Raw genomic sequence first — 15000 nt, 5'->3', positions numbered from 1 at the left:
AATTTGACACTGCTAATTTTTATGCAGATCACTTACTTTTTATTCACATCATAAGCCTGTCGTATTGTGTTGAAAACATGAAAATGTTACAAATATAGCCTACTGCTAGCTTATCTTGGAAAAGTAGAAATCCCCTCGTGGACCACCTGAACTCTGTCGCGGACCACTAGTAGTCCCCGGACCACACTTTGAGAATCACTGCACTAGGGGTACGTGACCACACCTCAGGGGGTACGTGGAGAAATGTAATAATAACAAATACATGGAGTGTAGCCACTTTGGGATAGCAGAACAGATATACATCATGCATGAGGGGGGTACTCTTCATATGACAACATGGCTTAGGGGGTACGCAGGACAAAAAAGGTTGGTAAACACTACTGTACAGTATATATGATGTGCTGCGGTGCGCTGCACTGAGAATTGTGGGAAGTTAAACATTTTGTCTCTGCCTGGTTAGGTTTGTCCTGACCCCACCAACCCCACCACCAACCCCTCACCACCTCTCACTCCCTTCCTCACCGTGTTGTCTTCCTCCTTCACCACATTGTCAGGGGCCGGTGGGTTGTCATGGAAATCCAGTGAGTCCTTGTCGTCCAGTCTGTAATACACAGGGCATCCAATGAGCCACCTTTTAAACCAATAAAGTTGTGGTGGCACATAGCAAAATTAGGTTGCTATGTTCAAATCCTTTGAAATCCTTTCAACTTTCTATGACGCGGTTCGGCAACCAGCCAATGGGAATGTTTGAATGCTTTGCCTTCTGCTTGTAACGGACATACACATACTGTAGTCGCTTCAATCGCTCGTATCGCTCTTGCTGCACAGAAGCGATTCTCTGTCGCTTCAATCGCGTCGCGCTAGGTGTATTTGTGCAGTTATAAAGCATAATAATAAAGTAATGACTTTTCAGTAGCTAACAGGGAAAAAAAAACATGTCAAGGAAGGCATGTGACATGTTTCCAGCTGTCCTCTTTTAAAAGCTAGTTAATTATAGCATGTCTTTCCCTGTCAGTCTTATTGATAACAAATAATCAAGATAATACTTCAGGGAGGTAACTATATGTCACTGCTTTCAAAGTAATTTAAGTTGTTAAAGCCAGACAGATTCACAGACATGGCGGACAATCTTTTTTTCTTTCATCAAGAGCACCAGGTCTGAGTTGATTCATTTCCTCTAGATGCATGTAACACCTCCGGTCCATCATGATGAAGTATGCTCAATCAAATGAACACTTCCAATTTGAATTTAAAATATATGAATCTATACATGAAACTCATATATTTTTTATTAGAGCTTAATTAATTACTCATTGATGTCCTTAATCAGGCTTGTTAAGAGTATTTCCTGACACCTGCTATAGAGAACACTGCTAAGAATCAGTCACAACATTTCCTTCCAGCCATCCAATTAACTAGCTGGTTTTAATTAGGAAGTCTCATCCAGGTCAATTGGGTTTAGTGGAACCACTAGTTTATTAAGTGTGCAAGTAGAAGTATACAATTAAGACCAATCACAAGCTTTCCTGGCTCGTATCCATGTCAAAATGGCATTGGCCTGTATTCCCAGTTTCCTCACTGCCAATATCTGACATCATTTTAAAACAGAAGTCTACAAGAAAACCTAACCACTGTTGCAGTAGAAGAGGTTAACTTGGCAGTCAGTGCCTTGTAACCTTTCAGGTAAAAGAACACACACTGTACATTTCTCTTCTCTTTGGAGAATGATCTATCCTTACATGTACTCCGGATATGTGTGAGCGAAAGGGCCCTCTACGAATTGATTGATTTCAATTTTAATTAACTTCAAATAAGAGAAGAGAAGAAACATTCTGTTGATGTTCTGATCACGAGGAAGAAACAGGCTACATTAAGCCATTTTACCAACCAATTGCAACATTATCACTGGACATTAGAACCAGCATCATGCTCAATCCTGACTATGTTCAAGGTTCTCAAGATTTCATATGACGAACCAGGGTCACATAGATAACACACATTTATGTATGTGAGAGTCAGAGTGCAAGTGTGCATATGATACAGTAGAAACATGGACACAATTACATAATTTACACTATGGTTGCTCTTGTGCACAGTTGTATTGCTTGTAAACACTTACGTGTCATATTGGGCCATTGTGTTACAGGGTACTGGAGCACACTGCACCGGCAGTGCCTATCAGGAGCAGCAGGGGGCACTGGAGAGCTGTAGAGAGCAACCCAGAAAACAGGAGATGCTATAATTATATGATATTTATATCCACTGTTTCATTGTGATTCATGTCATTGTCAGTCACCACTTAAAAGAACAGCACCATGTGCTGGGCATACTTATTTAAAACGAATGACGTGGATTATATGTAATCACCCAAAGCATGATAAAGGAAAAAAAGGGAAAATGGAGCCAAACCAATGATTCACATAAAACGCACATATGTACTGCAAGAACTGTTCAGTTTGAAAAGTAGAGCATTTTAGTCCAACATGGTGGTGGGCGATCAAAACAAAACAGCTACAACATGTATAGTACAGTAAGCATTCATGTTCACCGTCTCAAAAAATTGGCCCATTTTAAAATACAACATGGTGATGACAACCAAAAGAAAAAAAGAAAAGAAACAAGGCAAGATATGAGTCAGAGATAATTGGGCCCCAAAACGCAGCCTTTTAAATTGGGTCCAATCATCAGCCGCTCTGCCTCGCTCCCCTGTGGAGCTGCAAGCGTCTCAGCATGGCTGCCCGCTTCAGAGTGCACAGTGTCCTCAACATGCCCGCGCGCTCACCAGTCTACCCGCCCGCCCACGCCGGCTGACAATGGGGCTCCTGCGGTCACAGAGACGGACACAGCCACAGCCAGCCTGGCGAAAATGACCAGGCTATTCTTGGGCGGCAATTTGATCCTGGGCTGGGAGTTTTAAAACAGGAGCATTTTTTAGGGGGGATGGATGGATGGCTGGAGGGGGAGTGGTGTTGGAGAAAGGCAAGAAGACGCAAAGGACTGTGGTACTGTAAGAAACAACCACAGGGACCCATATCGTCCTGGAGCACAGATTGAACTTTTTTGAAGTTGTCAAAGTGGCTACAAATCAGTGTGCTGGGCCACATAGGCCAGGCATCAGTTAAAACATACACGTATACAGAATGCACAGGATGTGACATCACAGATGCCCAAGAGCTTGCCAGAAGTCACAGCACCTAAGTAACATCGAAGGTCACAGAAGCTCGGGACTTACCTGCCTCAACCACGCAGTGTTTTGTGTCGTGAGCTGTAGGCGAGCGTTTTCTCTTCAGGGTCAGTCAATGGTTGTTTGTGTGTTGAGTCTGTGGTCCAAGTCACTCAGCCTGAGCAGAGACACGGTGCAACATATGTTGGGTCTTTGTTTGGTCCCCAGCGTTGGAGGACTTTCCAAAAAGGGGCTGCGCCAACAGGTGGGAGCCCAGGCTGGGACCCACCCCTAAAACATGCACGCACGGCCTTGTGTGTAAGTGTGTGTGTGTGTGTGTGTGTGGGGAGGTGCGTATGTGTGTGTGTGTGCGCGTGTTTGTGTGTGTGTGCGCGTGTGTGTACGCACGGCCTTGTGTGTAAGTCTGTGTGTGTGTGTGTGTGTGTGTGTGTGTGTGGGTGCGTGTGTGTGTGTGTGTGTGCGCGCGTGGGTGCGTGTGTGCGCATGTTTGTGTGTGTGTGTGCGCGCGTGTGTGTGTGGGTGTGTGTGTTTATGTGTGGTTGCGTGTGTGTGTGTGTGTGTCTGTGGGTGCGTGTGTGTGCGGGTGCATGTGTGCGCGTGTTTGTGTGTGAATGGGTGCGTGTGTCTGCATGCCTGCGTAGGCGCGTGCATGTCTGTGTCCTAGACTGAATGGGACAGCTGAAGTCCGATGGAATTTAGGGTGTGTGGGGGGGGAGATGGACACCAAAAGCACCCCTAAATCCCCCAACACCTCCCCCCCCCCCCCCCAACTACACCCACCCACCCACCACCCCCCCCCCCCCCCCCTCTGTCTTCTGCCCATACCTTACCCAACTGCCCATGCTCACACACACATTCACTAGACGGTACACACATACTGTACGCACACACACACACGGGCGCACACACACATACAAAGTGAATGAAAACGGCAGACACTACAATCTTGTCTTGTCTTTTTATATTTTTAAAAACAAACAAAAAGTTAACAGGTTAAATGGAATTTACAGTAGACATTTTGCAATCATTGTGCACTTTTTAAATACTTTCCTCTGATACGTCCTGCACGGCGGTCACCGGAGAATGCAAACACAATGCAGAGAGGGGCCGGAAGGGGGTAGGTAAGGGGGGGAGGGGAGGGAGAGGGAACAGGACGAGGGTTGGGGAGGGGAGGCTGAATAAAAAGGAATTTCTTTTAACTTATCCACTGAAAAAAAGAAATCACTGTATATTTATATATATATATTTATATCTATATAGAATTTTTGTAATCCATACATCACTTATATAAATATATCGAACCAAAAAAAAAAAAGAACAATATTTTTTTCTGAGGAGAAAAAAAATAAAACAAAACAGCGCAATACAGAAACCCACAACAGCAGTAAGGCAAACAGAGAGAGAGAGAGAGAGAGAGAGAGAGAGAGAGAGAGAGAGAGAGAGAGAGAGAGAGAGAGAGAGAGAGAGAGAGAGACCAGAGAGCTCTGAAAGCATGAAGAAAAACAAGAGAGCAAAAGAGAAAGCGTGTGACAGTGACCCGCAAGAGATATAGATGCAGGGAGGGGGAGAGAGAGAGAGAGAGAGAGAGAGAGAGAGAGAGAGAGAGAGAGAGAGAGAGAGAAAGAAAGAGAGAGAGAGAGAAAGAAAGAGAGAGAGAGAGAGAGAGAGAGAGAGAGAGAGAGGAGCGGAGAGGAGAAGAAAGGAGGACGGAACAAGGGCATTGACAGTAAAATGATAGAGTAGGTCTTTGTGTGGAGGAGAGGAGGGAAAGGGGACAGAGAGAGTAGCCAAGAGCCAGCGACAAAATGAGGACTTGGCCCAGAGACGGGAAGAGAAGAGGGGAGTGGAAAAGAGAGGGAGGGGAGGGGAGGAGTTTAGTGAAGGTGAAGAGAGGCGTGGGGAAGGTAAGGAGTATAGAGAAGTAGAGAAGAGAAGCTGTGTAAAGAAGAGGTGTGAGGAGCGGAGGAGTGAAGGAGGAGAAGAACGTTGCCGGGATTTAAGAGGTGTGGAGAAGAGAGAAGAGGTGTGAAGAAAAGAGGAGGAACGGGGAAGAGTGTAGTGGACAGAAGATAAGAAAAGAAAAGAGAGGAGAGAAGGAGGTTTGTGGGGAAAAGAGGAGAGGGGAAGAGAATATAAGATAAGATAAGATAAGAAAAGAGAGGAGAGAAGGAGGTTTGAGGGGAAAAGAGGAGAGGGGAAGAGAATATAAGATAAGATAAGAAAAAAGAGGAGAGAAGGAGGTTTGAGGGGAAAAGAGGAGAGGGGAAGAGAAGATAAGATAAGATAAGAAAAGAGAGGAGAGAAGGAGGTTTGAGGGGAAAAGAGGAAGAGTATAGTAGAGAAGATAAGATAAGAAAAGAAAAGAAAGGAGAGGAGGTGTGGCGGAAAAGAGGATTGGCTGAGGGTCTGCTGTGCAGTGTCCATAATGTGTGCTACAGGACCCTATTGCCCCATTCTGTGGATGTACGTGTGTCTATGTCCGTGTGTGTGTGTGTGTGTCCGTGTATGTGTGAGTGTCCGTGTGCGTGTGTGTGTGTGTGTGTCCCCGTGTGTGTGTGTGTGTGTGTGTGTGTGTATGTGTGTGTGTGTGTGCAGTGTGCATCTGTATGCTGGTATGCGTTGTGACCTTTGAAATGCGTGTAACTGTGTGTAGGCCTGTGAATGTGTGTGTGTGTGTGTGTGTGTGTGTGTGTGTGTGTGTGTGTGTGTGTGTGTGTGTGTGTGTGTGTGTGTTATTGTACACGTCATATACATGGCAACAGAGATACACATGCTCACGTGTCTTGTGTGCTCTTCAGGTAACGATTCAAAAAATGGAACAAACGGAAAAAACAAAACAAACAAACAAAAAAATGAAAAACTCTAAACATAAAAATTTTGATGGGCTTTTGTCGCAAAACATCAACATCAGTTCATTCCTTTGGGCTCCTCTTCTCCCATTTCCTTTTCCTTAAAAGAACAACAATCAATTGTCCATTTTGTCCTGTTTTTAAATCCCTCTTTCTCAAGTCACTCTCCTTCTCTCCACACCCCTCTCTCTCTTTCTCTCTCTCTCTCTCTCTCTCTCTCTCTCTCTCTCTCTCTCTCTCTGCGTCAATCACTCTCTCAATCTCTCTCTCTTGGTCTTTTTTTTACTGGGAGCTGGCTCGCTCCAGCACGCGCAGGTCATAGTTCTTTTTGGCGGCGCGTAGCTTGAACAGGCTGCCTCCGCTGTTGTTGAGTTTGAAGGAAGCACTCTGGGCCGCCATGGTGCTGGGGAACACGGCCACCACCGTGTAGAGGTGAGCCGGATCTCCTCCACCACCACCACCACCACAACCACCACCACCACCAGCAGCAGCAGCAGCGTCCCCCTTGACAACTCCGACGCAGCTCGAACCGGGCCCCGAGGGGCAGACGCTGGTACCGGGACCGGGAGTGGTGGGACCCAGGCCCGGGCCAAGACCGGCGGCGGCGGCACAGGGCTGGCCTGGCGCTGGAGCACCTCGCTGATGGTGCTGGTGGTGCTGATGCTGAAGTTGATGTGGGTGCTGCTGGTGGTGGTGGTGGTGTTGGTGTGGGTGCTGGGCGGCTGCAGCTGTGTGGTGGTGGTGGGGCTCCTTGAGCCACTGGATCTTGGCGCCACACAGGGAGAGCTGGTTGAAGAGCTTCTCTGCCTCTGGGCGCGTGATCCCCTCGGGGAGGTCTGTCACCTCCAGCACCCGGCTCACCACTGAGGAGGAGAGATGGGGTAGAGGGATGGAGGGGGAGAGAGAGAGAGAGAGAGAGAGAGAGAGAGAGAGAGGGAGAGTGAATTAACATATGACTCATGCATACAGTAATGTCTACTCCATTAGTGGTTAACACATTCAATACCAGCCGTTTTTTGGAATTCAACTGTAGACTCCCAGCCAATTTCATCATTTTATGTCATTTTTTGAACACCCACCGAATATTTTGTCTTCAACCCACAGACACATGTCAGTCGAAAGCCCAAAGACTCAGCTGTCTGTATATTGTCACGGTTTGTTTCTAGCTTGTTCCATTCCGAAGTTATTTCACATTAAGCGCGCACTGGTTTAGGTAAAAATAGCGATTTTGAACATTCGAACTGAGATAAAGCCTTTTTTGTCACGGGTGCGCTCTGACTCTCCGAGTTTAAATTGCGGGTCTAAATGCATTTTCACGCCCAAAGAACAACTCCAGTAGCTTCCAAGTAAACTATTTTGGTGCAAAAATCACCTGGTCAGGCAGTTCAGAGCATCTGAAATGCTAGCTGGCTAATGTCACTTGACTGGCAGTTTTCGTTCTGTAGATAAAAGTAGACGTGCCAAAGTACTCACCCAAAAGTAAGTTACTTCCTGCTGTGTTGCATGCTGTTTTTCATTACAACCTTCCATTTTACACCTATCCTGATGGGCTAGCTAGCAAGGCAAGTATGTTTTGATTCTCCAGCCCAGGAAGTAACTCCAGACATGACTTGACTTGATCAGGAAGTGGTTTGACTGGCTATAATAAAACTCAAATACTGTGTGTAATAAAATGCACAGATTATGAAATATCCATATCCTGACTTTGTAGGAGTTTTGACTTTGTAGGTGTTTTCATGATCTATGTCAGTTCTGTTCATCACATTATTACGAAAATCACACAGAATGTGCATTAGAATGTGTAGATTCAGAATCCAATAAAAAAAATGTAAAAACGTAATTTTACGGTTTGGGAGCCAACGCATGGGAGGCAAACTTATTTTTACGTGCCTTGGTAGTGAATGTGTTAATACAGAATGATGAGTGACTCACGATTTGAGTAGTAAGGATCCACTATTCAATAAGCGTTTATAGTCACTAGTAAGCAGGTAGTAATACCCTTACAAGTGCCCAATAACATGCTTATTAACTTTGTTAACATGCTTATTAACTATGTTAACATGCTTATTAACGTTGTTAACATGCTTATTAACGTTGTTAACATCTGATGAGTAACTTTATTTGAGTAAAAGCATGAAAATCGGTACACATGGCAGCCATCTTGAAAAGTTAGTTTTTTTCGCGACGCCTCCATATCTAGTATTAGTCAGCATATCAAGATGGATATGTGTACCGATGTAAATAATAAGACCACTATAAACACATAATAAGCAGTTTATAAGATGTTAACAAAATTAATACGCATGTTATTGGGCACTTGTAAGGGTATTACTACCTACTTACTAGTGACTATAAACACTTATTAGAAGAACCTTATTATAAAGCGTTACCAAAGATCATATATGACTCAGACCTTAGTTAACGGTCCATGGGTAATAATGGGATGGCGAATATCCCTCTTTTCCCAGCCATATTGAATACATTGAATTGTTGTTGGTGAAAAAACTAAAAGTGCAAAAACATTTGCTTACTGACAGGTTAGGGATTGTTTTGGCTAGAGCACGATTTTTAGCATTGACTAGTTTTGTTATGATGGGAGTCAATGGAAGGTCCTCACAAAGATGCAGATACAAATGTGTGTGTGAGAGAGTGAGACATTGCAACTTTTAAGTTGCACAAGTGTGTGGGTGTATACGACCTAGGGGTGGGCAAACATGAAAATCTTTAATCGCATTAACTCAATGACTTTCTGTGATTAATCGCGATTAATCGCATAGCGCGCGAACCCCATCCCCCCAAAAAATAAATAATAATAAATAATAAATAAAATAAATAATAAATAAAATAAAAATATTTTAGAAATTAATAAAATAAAATAACGTTGCCCAGCCCTAATACGACCATAGGGGTCCTCACCTGCGTCAGTGGTACCCAGGTCTGTGGAAGCAGACTTGAGGGTCTGTCTTTTGCCGCGTGCTCCGTGCTGCTTCATGACCCCTTGGCCCTACGATACAGAAACACAAAAACACGCAAGTCAGGAACAACACTAGCAACAGGAACAAAAGACCATCATAGACAGACCGACAGACAGACAGACCGACAGACCGACAGACAGAAAGACAGACAGACAGACGCACCAAAACATTAGCATCAGACTTGTAGAGACACTAAACGTACACCGTGTAGCTGTAGTGAGGGAACAGGCAGATACCCCCCCGATCTGGATCCCCCGATCCACACACACAGTAGCTGTATCGATAATGTGGCAGACACACACACACACAGTAGTCGTATCGACATACAAATATTTCAACTAACAGCAGTGAATGGTCAGACACACAGATGTGCTCACACACACTGTAGTTGTATCGATAATGTAGCTGCCAGGCGCGCGCGCACGCGCACACACGCGCACGCACACACACACACACACACACACACACACACACACACACACACACACACACACACACACACACACACACACACACACACACACACACACACACACACACACACACACACACACACACACACACACACACACACACACACACACACACACACAGACACACACACACACACACGCACACACGCACACACTTTTTATCCACAACAGAGAGAGATGAGACACTGATGGAGGCATACAATGAGTGTGTGTATACAGCATATCCCTGTGTGGGACTGAGAGAGAGTGAGAGAGTGTGTGTGTGTGTGTGTTTGTGCGTGCGCGCATGTGCATGCGGTGCATAAATGTGTGGGCTTGCAATCGAGTGTGTGCGGCTGTGTAAATGTGACTGAGTGTATGTGCGTGTGTAAGGAGGGGAGACGTTTGCAGACAGCAGACAGACACAGACACACACACACACACAGACACACACACAGAAAGGGACACAAAGGCGGACAATGAGCCATGAGTGATGAGGCACAAGGTGGAGGGTTTTTTTTGTGTGTTTGTGTTTTGTGTGTGCGCAAGACAGAGAGCACTGATGAGTCATCCCCCCTCCGAGACAGAGAGAGGCTGGAGGATGGAGAGGAGGAGGAGGAGAGTAAGAGGGGGGAGAAGAGGAGAGGAGGAGAGGAGAGGAGAGGAGAGGAGGGGAGGGGGGGAGAAGAGGAGAGGAGGAGGGGAGGGGGGAAGGAGAGGAGGAGGGGAGGATGGGAGGAGGGGAGAGGAGAGGAGGAGGAGGAGGAGGAGGAGGAGAGGAGGAGGGGAGGGGAGGGGGGAGGAGAGGAAGAGGAGAGGAGGAGGAGAGGAGAGGAGAAAGGAGGGGGCTGACAAGGGATGGATCAGACAGGGCCTGCACGAGAGACTGGGCAGAGACCAGACCAGACTGCCAGACTGCACACAAGCAGGAACCACGATGACTGCAGAGGGACCTCTGACAGAGCAGGGCAGGACAATGGAGGAATCCTCCACACAGGACAATAGAGGAATCATTGTGGAGAGAGAGAGAGAGAGAGAGAGAGAGAGAGAGAGAGAGAGAGAGAGAGAGAGAGAGAGAGAGAGAGAGGAGAGAGAGACAGACAGACAGAGAGAGAGAGAGAGACTCATAAAGCTAGGTTCACACACGTCGCTGCTAGTTACTCGCCCAGCCAATGAAGTCAATAGAATGTCAATGTGTTCCAGCAAGACGAGCAGGCGAATAGGCAAGTACTGTACAAGCAATGCGATGTGGGCGGATCCCGAGTTGAAAATATATTAACTTCGAGCGAGGTGAGTAAGCGAGTAACCAATTGGAATGCAGAGTTCGGTACTTCTCGCCTGTACACTGGCAGTTAAAGCCGCGAGAACTTTCAGCGAACGTTCCATGAGAGAGTGGCGAGTAGGAGAGCAAGCGAGAAGCTAGTAAATAGCAGCGACGTGTGTGTACGTAGCTTAAGGGTGAGGGAATCAATGGCAATGTGGTGGGGGTGAATGAGTCAATGAATGACAGGGTGTATGAGGGAAGAGGGTGAATGAGGGAGTGAGCCAATGACCGTGAGGTGCAACCCTGTGAACACAGCAGAAGAGACCAAAGCTACAAAGAGCCGCTGGACTGCCTTCATAGTGCACAAATCGAAAATCGTGATATAATCGTGATATCGAAATCGTGATATCGAAATCGTGATTTCAATTGGGATTTAATTGTGGCAATAGTGACCTTCGAGAGCCTCCTTCAAGCCAAAACATACTGATAGGCTGGTGATTCTGTCCAGAAATCTGTTCACCTAAGTTTCATGCTATTGCGTTTTACATAATTATTACAATTCATTTTATTTTGCTCATCCCGTATATAATTCAGTCTTGGTTATATTTGATGTTGTTATAATTTTTTAAAAACACAGCAAAAATCAATAATCGTGATTATGATTTTGACCCAAATAATCATGACTATGATTTTTTTCCATAATCGTGCAGCCCTACTTCATAAGAGCGCAAGAGCGACATGAGTACGACCTAATGCAGCGACCATTGTCAAACCGCAACAAAGCTTACTAGCTCACATATTCGCTACTACTAACTACTAACTGATGCGCAAATCCCAAACCCAGTGACTCCATACAAAGTCAATTCCTTCCGCCGTCGGTGTCGCTTTTGTCACTTCTGGTGTGTTTGAGCCATTATTGAGTGAATGAGAGTGTGTAGTAAGTGAATGAGAGAGTGAGAGAGTGAATGATTTAGTGAGCGAATTAGAAGGTGAGTGTACTCCATTGACGGGTGAGTGAATGAATGACTTTGTGTGTACACCAAAAACGACTAAGGGAGCAGAGTAGCCGAGGTTGTTGCAGAAGTTCAGCCATGAATACGCTGTATTCAGTTTGGACCCATTTGGACCTGTTTTGACATGCTTGATGTAGCTCCTCACGGAACGGCTTTGGCTTGTTAACGTTAAAAGATATGAACATTCCAATCGCATCATAGCTCACTACCATCATATTACCTGACTTTTAATAGCTGAAATTCGCTCTGGTCACCCCAGGTCGCTTGGCCCCTGGCGAATTTGCTTTGATCTCTCAGTTTGCAGTTCGCTCAGTCGACCCTCCATAGAGAAATAACGACTTCCGTCACTCTGGTCACTTTGGGTGTACACGCACAGCAAGTGATTTGAGTGATAACGAGGGCATGACTGAATGAGTGAGTGGGCCAGTGAGGCGGTGAGTGAGTTTAGCTAACGTTATGGAGCGGAGACTGAATTACGACTAACGAGCGAATGACAACACGACCGTAGGTATGTGAGTGAACGAGTCAGAAGGGGGGAGGGGGTGAGAGATGGAGTAAGAAGTAAGTATTGAGTGGATCGAATGAATGAGCGTGCGCCGTGCAACCAATGGGTGAACTGCGTAGGTGAATGAGTGAGAATGAGAATGAGGGTGTGACTGGGAGATAATGAGGGAGTGAATGAGAGAGAATGAGGGTGTGACTGGGAGATAATGAGGGAGTGAATGAGAGGGGGGGTGGGAGATTACTGACCTGATGGGAACTGTAGGAGGACTGGTTGTGCATGAGGGGCGGGGGGCACAGGCTGTACTGCAGAGGCTGCCCCAGCAGAGAGTAGCGCCCATCGCCTGCGCATATGCACACACAGGCAGGCATACGCACACGTGCACACATGCATAGGCACGCACGCACACACACACACACACGCACGCACACACGCACGCGCGCACACACACACACACACACACACACACACACACACACGCACGCGCGCACACGCGCGCACACACGAACACACACACGCATACACACACGCATACACACACGCATACACACAGGCACAGTCAAACACATGCGCACACACAGGCATGCACACGCACGCACGCACACCCACCCACACATAAAGAGGTATGAGTTGGGTATTCTGGTTGAGTATATATAGTCTTTGTAATTGCCTATATATACTTTATATGGGTGAAGTGACTTCACTATAATGGCAGAGAGGCTGCTTCAGTGTTGGCAGGAGAGGAGAAGAGGAGAAACGGTGGCAGGGAAGGAGGGCAATTTGCATAAACCCAAAGCTGGAGAAGTACAGTGTTAGTGTAGTGTGTGTGTGTGTGTGTGTGTGTGTGTGTGTGTGTGTGTGTGTGTGTGTGTGTGTGTGTGTGTGTGCGCGTGCGAGAGAGAGAGAGAGAGAGAGAGAGAGAGATAGAGAGATAGAGATAGAGAGATAGAGATAGAGAGAGTGTAAGAGAGAGACAGAAAAAGAAAGAGACAGAGAGGGGTGGGTATGTACAGAGGTATGTATGTACCAGGTGTCTATGTGTACATATGCAGATGTTTAAGAGGTAACGGTGTGTAGCGCGCGTGTGTGTACCCGTGTATGCACGCTTGTGTGTGTGTGTGTGTGTGTGTGTGTGTGTGTGTGTGTGTGTGTGTGTGTGTGCACGCGCGCCTGTGTGTACGTGCGTACGTGCGAGGATATATACTGCAGACATGTAGTTTGGAGAATAGTGGTTGTGAACATAATTGTTGAATACTATCGCTCATGTTTAAGTGATGAGGGCCGGCTGGAGGGGAAAGCGGTATGTATTCAGTAGTGTCCTCAACACAAGGGGTCAGCCCCATCGGCCATCAGGTAATCCTCTACCCTTACATATTCAGACGCAAATAACGCACAGATTAGCAGCACACACAGTATATGTGTGTATATGCGTGTATGCGTGAGTGACATAGTGAGTGTGTGGGTGGGTATGAGAGAATAGCAACTGTGTTACAAAAAACGTATAGAACTGCGAAGCGAGGGAGAAAGATGGAAAGATAGGTAGACATAGAGAAATGGCTTGGTAGAGAAAGAGTGAGAGAGAGCGAGAGAGAAAGACGGAGGGATAGCTAGACAGAGATAGATAGATAGACATTGAGAAATAGACACAGAGAGAGAGTGAGAGAGAGAGTGGGCACAATCTAATCCAATATTCTAAGTATACAGGTGAGGCCAGGGAGGAGGCTATTAAGAGCCAAGGTGTGTGTATATTTGTCTGGAGGGAGGCTTTGCTTAGTTATAGAGGAAGCTCACGTGGTGCCAAGCCTCCAACCAAAGGCCAGGAAAGAGGCTTAGAAGAGTTGAGAGGAGAGAAGGTGGAGCAGAGAGAGAGAGAGAGAGAGAGAGAGAGAGAGAGAGAGAGAGAGAGAGAGAGAGAGAGAGAGAGAGAGAGAGAGAGAGAGAGAGAGAGAGAGAGGACAGGAGGTGGAACAAGAAAGGCCACCTCCATTACAAGTATGTCAATTGTGTCAACACGTGTGCCGGGATCAGGGGCAGTGGGTTAGTGTCTCACCAGGTCAGAAGGTGTGCGTGCCGGTGTGGGTGTGTGTGTACGTACGTGTGTGTGTGGGAGGGGAAGTGGAAAGCTGGATAAGGGTGTGTGTGTGTGTGTGTGTGTGTGTGTGTGTGTGTGTGTGTGTGTGTGTGTGTGTGTGTGTGTGTGTGTGTGTGTGTGTAGGACTGGGTACCGAAATTCAATTCTTTGATGGAACCGAATTAAAAGCTAAGGTTCTACTTGGCATTGAAACGTGCCTTGTCTGTCGGTTCCACGTTTCGGTTCCTGAAGTCTGACTGTCAGAGCCATCAAATGTGTGTTTAAGCACGCGGCCATTTCAGCCAATCACAAGTGTCACAAACTGACCACGCTCCTCCACTTCCCGTTTCGCGTCTTCAGGAAGATGTCTCTGACTCCTTGGAAACATGTTTTTCCATGAAGAGAGCTAACTTAGAAAGAACTGGTCTTGTGTTGGGGACGTACAAATATAGCCTATTTAGACCGTCGGTTTAATTCGAGGGAACAAAGAGCAGCGACAAAAAAGATTTCCTCTCTATCCGGCTGGAGAATAACGCCATTGTTTACTTGAAGTAGCGGCCGCTTAAGGTTAAATAACTGTGGATTGAAAGAACATACAAACGTTCCGTAAAAAAATGTAAAAAGCTACGAATCTCAGCTTTCGAGCAAGCCCTAACACATGTCTGTAGGTCTAGGTTAAGGAGATCGCTG

General features: G+C 46.3%; 2 protein-coding genes across 3 annotated transcripts in view; both read right to left on the bottom strand.

Moving 5' to 3' along the window:
- The window catches only part of stac3 (SH3 and cysteine rich domain 3), a 22683-nt gene extending 19267 nt beyond the window's left edge, over positions 1 to 3416 (bottom strand). Inside the window, exons 1-3 of one of the 2 annotated variants that reach the window (XM_063216330.1) lie at positions 3233 to 3416; positions 2120 to 2205; positions 523 to 601 (exon numbers count right to left, since the gene is read on the bottom strand). In XM_063216330.1, coding sequence (XP_063072400.1) covers positions 523 to 601; positions 2120 to 2136 — 96 coding nt within the window. In that variant the 5' untranslated portion in view covers positions 2137 to 2205; positions 3233 to 3416. The remainder of the gene's footprint in view (positions 1 to 522; positions 602 to 2119; positions 2206 to 3232) is intronic. The other variant, XM_063216331.1, reaches the window with a different exon arrangement.
- Positions 3417 to 5737: 2321 nt separating this feature from the next.
- The window catches only part of LOC134462051 (R3H domain-containing protein 2), a 95552-nt gene continuing 86289 nt past the window's right edge, over positions 5738 to 15000 (bottom strand). Inside the window, exons 24-26 of the mRNA XM_063214898.1 lie at positions 12488 to 12582; positions 8950 to 9037; positions 5738 to 6896 (exon numbers count right to left, since the gene is read on the bottom strand). Coding sequence (XP_063070968.1) covers positions 6316 to 6896; positions 8950 to 9037; positions 12488 to 12582 — 764 coding nt within the window. The 3' untranslated portion in view covers positions 5738 to 6315. The remainder of the gene's footprint in view (positions 6897 to 8949; positions 9038 to 12487; positions 12583 to 15000) is intronic.

This window comes from Engraulis encrasicolus, chromosome 14 (assembly GCF_034702125.1).
Source record: "Engraulis encrasicolus isolate BLACKSEA-1 chromosome 14, IST_EnEncr_1.0, whole genome shotgun sequence".
Lineage (NCBI taxonomy): Eukaryota > Metazoa > Chordata > Actinopteri > Clupeiformes > Engraulidae > Engraulis > Engraulis encrasicolus.
This window is presented reverse-complemented; position numbering and strand designations above follow the sequence as displayed.